Source organism: Macrosteles quadrilineatus, unplaced genomic scaffold (genome assembly GCF_028750875.1).
Source record: "Macrosteles quadrilineatus isolate MER2022 unplaced genomic scaffold, UCM_ALF_1.0 Scaffold_3__2_contigs__length_128488019, whole genome shotgun sequence".
NCBI lineage: Eukaryota > Metazoa > Arthropoda > Insecta > Hemiptera > Cicadellidae > Macrosteles > Macrosteles quadrilineatus.
The window spans coordinates 120,802,712-120,807,563 of record NW_026542596.1 but is presented as its reverse complement, the minus strand read 5'-3'; the positions used below and the strand labels follow the sequence as shown (position 1 = coordinate 120,807,563).

Here is a 4,852-nt window from a genome sequence, read left to right as displayed (position 1 = left end):
GCCTAACAAATTTATTTTATAAAATACAATTATTATCTAATAAATTTAGCACTCTGGTATCGGCTGAGAGGAAGGTAAATCCAAGCTAATACTGTATCATAATTTAAATAATTTCAAATTATTCCCGTGTGATAGAACGGACTATTGTACATGTTTAATTCCCTAATGAGTCTTAATTAATATTTAATTTCACACTATTGAATGCTGTTTAATTTATAACTATGCACGTATGAGTTTTATAATGTTTTATATGTAAAAAAAAACAATATAATTTTGGATAGTATAACCTTAAATACTTATAATCATTTAGCTAAATATTACATCATTTTCTTCAACAAAATAGTTAGATTGCCTAATCTTACTTTTTTTGCTGAGATAGTTACGTCTAACTTACATTTAAGACTTGTTACATTTTGTTTAATCTATAACCAAATATAAGTTGGTAAACAATCAAATGAATCCCAACCTAACAATGTTTCACAAATATTTACGTCCTTTAATCGGCAAAATACCAATATATGTATGTATCTAACATTAAGTAAAAGAAAAAATCTTGATCAAATTTGCCTGGTTATACTGATGAGTAAGCGCAAAGCTTTGTAGTTAGAGATAATCCAATAAGGTCGGCAGTAAACTAAATATTTGCCACTAAGTAGAATTCCCTGTTGTCCTTAAATGTATCCTTTATTTGTGGAACCTTTCAGAGGTTAAACCAAAGTTTGATAATTCCCTCTCTTCCCCACGGTGAGTGATGGTCAAAACATTCAATCTGGCTTGGCATTGACTAACGATGCTACAGCTTACCTCAGATGTTGGGTCATTGTTCGTTAGTGTAGAATTACACTAAATGATATTCAAAATATAAAAGAACCATTTTATTGAATTCTTAAACACATCAAACTAAGCAGAATATTTACTAACAAACTTAATAATAATAAATCAGCTGATGTATTAATTACTTACGAGAGGTCGTCCAGTGGTCGAAACTCGACCAAAAATATGTAATGTAAACTTACTCACTTCTCTATTTTCACCCCACACTGTAAATAAAACATGTGATTGGAGTTTCATCCATTTGTTTTGATTTTCTGTTTATATTTCGTTGTTATTTCGTCACCAGCATGGCAACGCATAAGATCCATGTTAATTTTTTCAAATTTTTAAACTCATTTTTTGTGCTTATCTTTGAGCCTATTTAAATTTATAAAGGGATTCTGCACACCTACAGGAAAATAGCTTTCTAATGGTATGCGTAGATTTACCCCACGATGCACACGAGCTGAGAAAAAAGGTTTTAAAGAAACATGCTTGCCTATTAATATATAGATAGATACATTTAACTATCTAACACTTTTCCCCTCTTTCTTTTTACACGGATTCAACAGCTCCCATTCTTTGTCTCATCTGGTCCGCATGTTTCCTTTTTATGACACCTCCACAAAGTACATCATATGAGTACAGTCCATTTTTATTTTTCACCATTCCAGCTGACCAACCATTCCCATGTTCATTCTTAATCCACACATCTTCTTCTTCTTCAAAAGTTCGAACTTTTTTGCTGTCCCTCTCTTGTTCTTTCCAAAGCTTCATCTCCATCTTTTTCCTAAGATTAGGTTTCATATTGTCAAAGATTGTTGGTAGTCTACGACCGAGAAACAATTCTGCCGGAGTCCTACCAGTTGTTTTCTGAGGCGAGTTTCTGTAGCTAAAAAGAACATTTTGAAGAGCTAGCATTCCATCTCCAACATCCTGCTTTGTTGTGTAGAACCGTCTTTTCAAAGTACGAATTAGTCTTTCCACAAGTCCATTACTTTTAGGATGGTAAGGAGTTGTTTTTATGTGGTTGATAGAATTTTTCTCAAAAAATGTTTCCATTTCCTTTGATACAAATTGAGGTCCATTGTCTGTCACAATTTCACTTGGTATTCCATATCGACTAAACCAAGATCTCAATCGTTGAATGATTGTTGAAGAGTTTGTTGTCTTGAGACAGTCCACTTCTGCCCACTTTGACAAAGCATCAATACCTACCAACCACATAGATCCGTTGACTGGCCCTGCCAGATCAATGTGTACCCTTTCCCAAACTCTATCAGGTACATTCCAAGGATATAATGGTACTTCTTCCACATTATCTCGATTCTCTTGACAAGATGTGCACCTCTTGATATAAACTTCGATATCTTTATCCATGTTGGGCCACCATACATAGTGTCGTGCTACAGACCTCATTGATACAATACCAGGATGTCCTGTGTGCAATATCTTCAGAACATCAGTTCTCATGCATTCCGGAACTACAATTCTTCCAAACCACAATAATATGTCATCTTCAACACTCAATTCATCTTTCCTCTGTTTATATGACTTCAACATTTCAGGAACAACAGGGGGCCATGTATTTCTCAATACAAAGTTTTTTGCCATTTTAATTGCCTTATCTGTAAATGAATTTTGTTTCAAGAGGTCATAAGACATGATAGAGTTAACCTTATCAACATTCAAAAAACCAATGTGAGCCTCCTCAGGTTGATCATCTTCAATCGGAAGTCTTGATAGAACATCAGCACACACATTATCTTCTCCTTTTCTGTACTCTATGTCATAGTTGTATTGATTCAACTGGAGAGCCCACCTCACTAAACGGCTATTTACAACTTTTGGGAGATCTCGCATATTTCCAAATATCCGTTGTAGAGGTTTGTGGTCGGTTACTAAAGTAAACTTCCGACCATATACATATTGATGAAATTTCCTGAGTCCAAACATAATAGCTAGCGCTTCTCTGTCGATATTTGAATATTGTTTTTCAGCGGGCAATAGTGTACGACTGGCAAAAGCAATTGGTCTTTCTAGTCCATCTTCATATCTGTGCATTAGTACACTTCCCAATCCATTTTCTGATGCATCACAGACCATTACCAATGGTCTCATTTCTTCGTATGGCACTACTGTGTCTTTACTTGATAGAATTTCTTTTACTCTTTTAAATGTCCCCTCTTCTTGTTCGGACCATTTTCATTGTGATTTAGTCCCAGTCAGCTTATGGAGATCACTGCAAATGGCATGAAGTCCCGGAATGAATCGTTCATAGTAGTTAATAGAACCTAAAAATGATCGTAGTTCCTTGACATTAGTAGGTGACCGTGCTTCTCGAATGGCTTTTATTTTTTCTTCAGTAGGATGTATTCCATTCCGGTCGATTGTATGTCCCAAGTAAGTCACTGACTCTTCAAAAAGTTTGCATTTACTAGACTTTGCTTTTATACCAGCTTCTTTCATTCGTTTCAAAACCTCTCTCAAATTTCGTAAATGCTCGTTCTTATTCCTTCCAGTTATTATAATATCGTCCAGAAGAACTCCAACCTGTGGTATCCCAGCTAAGAGTCTTTCCATATATCTTTGGAAAATACCTGGACTAGATGATATCCCAAAAGGTAAACGTTTGTATTTATAGTAACCACTATGCGTTGCTATTACTAAATACTTTCGGTGTTCTTCTGCAACCTCCATTTGTAGGTATGCATCTCGTAGGTCTATCTTGGAAAACTCTTGTCCGCCTGCAACTTTGTTTGTTAGTTCCTCAAATGTCGGAATGATTGCATTTTCTGGGACCAAATTTTGATTCAAAGTGACTCGGAAATCTCCACAAATTCTTATTGAACCATCATTCTTCTCTACATTAACTGTTGGGGTAGCCCAGGGAATAGGTGTAGCAGCAGGATCTACTTCTTCAATGATATCCTCATTTACAAGTCTTGTAAGTTCATTCTCAATTCGTTTTTTCAAGGGAAACGGAACCCTGCGCGCCGAAAAATGTTGAGGGTTTGCATCTTCTCGAACGTGAATTCGTGCTTTATAACCCTTGATTTTCCCATGTCCTTCAGAGAACACATCTTCAAATTCTTTTAGTACTTCCTTAACCCTCACATCATCCATCTTATATTGATTATGATTCTGCTTACATTTTACTTTACTAATAGTAACATCAGGAGGGAGGTTCATATTAAAGGCTAATATCCATGGTAAACCAAACAGCGGTTTCTCATTTCCATTTACTACTGCTACTTTTAATCTACGTGTCTCATCACCTACTGAAACATTGACATAACATTCACCAAGTATATCTAAAATATTGTTTCCATATGCCACGTATTTTGAATTAGTCTTATCAAGTCTTGGTGAACCAATTTTCTCCCAAAGAGGCTTACCTATCATTGAGGCCCAAGCTCCAGAGTCAAATTCCATGTTTGTAGCTACCTTATTTAACTTTAAATGAATACGTGCCTTACAAATATGTCTTCTTTCCTTTTTAACATCGTTTATCCTCATGTCATGTGAGTCCGATTCAGATTCTTCATCTTGTGACTTTTCATGCAAATTATTCACTCGTTTTTGTCGACATACCTTTGCAAAATGTCCTATTTTTTTGCAATTCAAACACTTTTGTTGATAGGCTGGACATTTACCAAATTCATGCTTTGTTCCACATCTACTACATGGATGATTTGTATTTTCATTGTATTTCACTTCTCTTTTAAACTCCTTATTGTTTCTTCTTACTTGTGATACTTCCAACTCTTTATCATTATTCTTGAATATCTCATGACGAGCCCTTTCCATTGAAGTGGCCAGTTCAAAAACATCTTCAGATGTTAACTTGTCACCATTTTCTTTTACCCCATCAGGCCATCGTTGTCTAATTTCTACTTCAAACTCTGGAAAATTTATACCTCCAGCAAATCTATCTCTTATTCTTTCATCAAACTTGTTCTCATACTTACAAAAATCTGCTAAATTTTTCAAACGTATTACAAATTCTGAAAGACTTTCACTATTTTCTCTGATACTT

General features: G+C 35.1%; 1 protein-coding gene across 1 annotated transcript; it reads right to left on the bottom strand.

The window, feature by feature from the left end:
* Positions 1-1,368: 1,368 nt before the first annotated feature.
* Positions 1,369-2,676, bottom strand: LOC128989506 (uncharacterized protein K02A2.6-like). The gene has a single exon (XM_054411402.1). It carries the CDS (start codon positions 2,674-2,676, stop codon positions 1,369-1,371), a length of 1,308 nt encoding a protein of 435 aa, XP_054267377.1.
* Between the last annotated feature and the right edge of the window lie 2,176 nt (positions 2,677-4,852).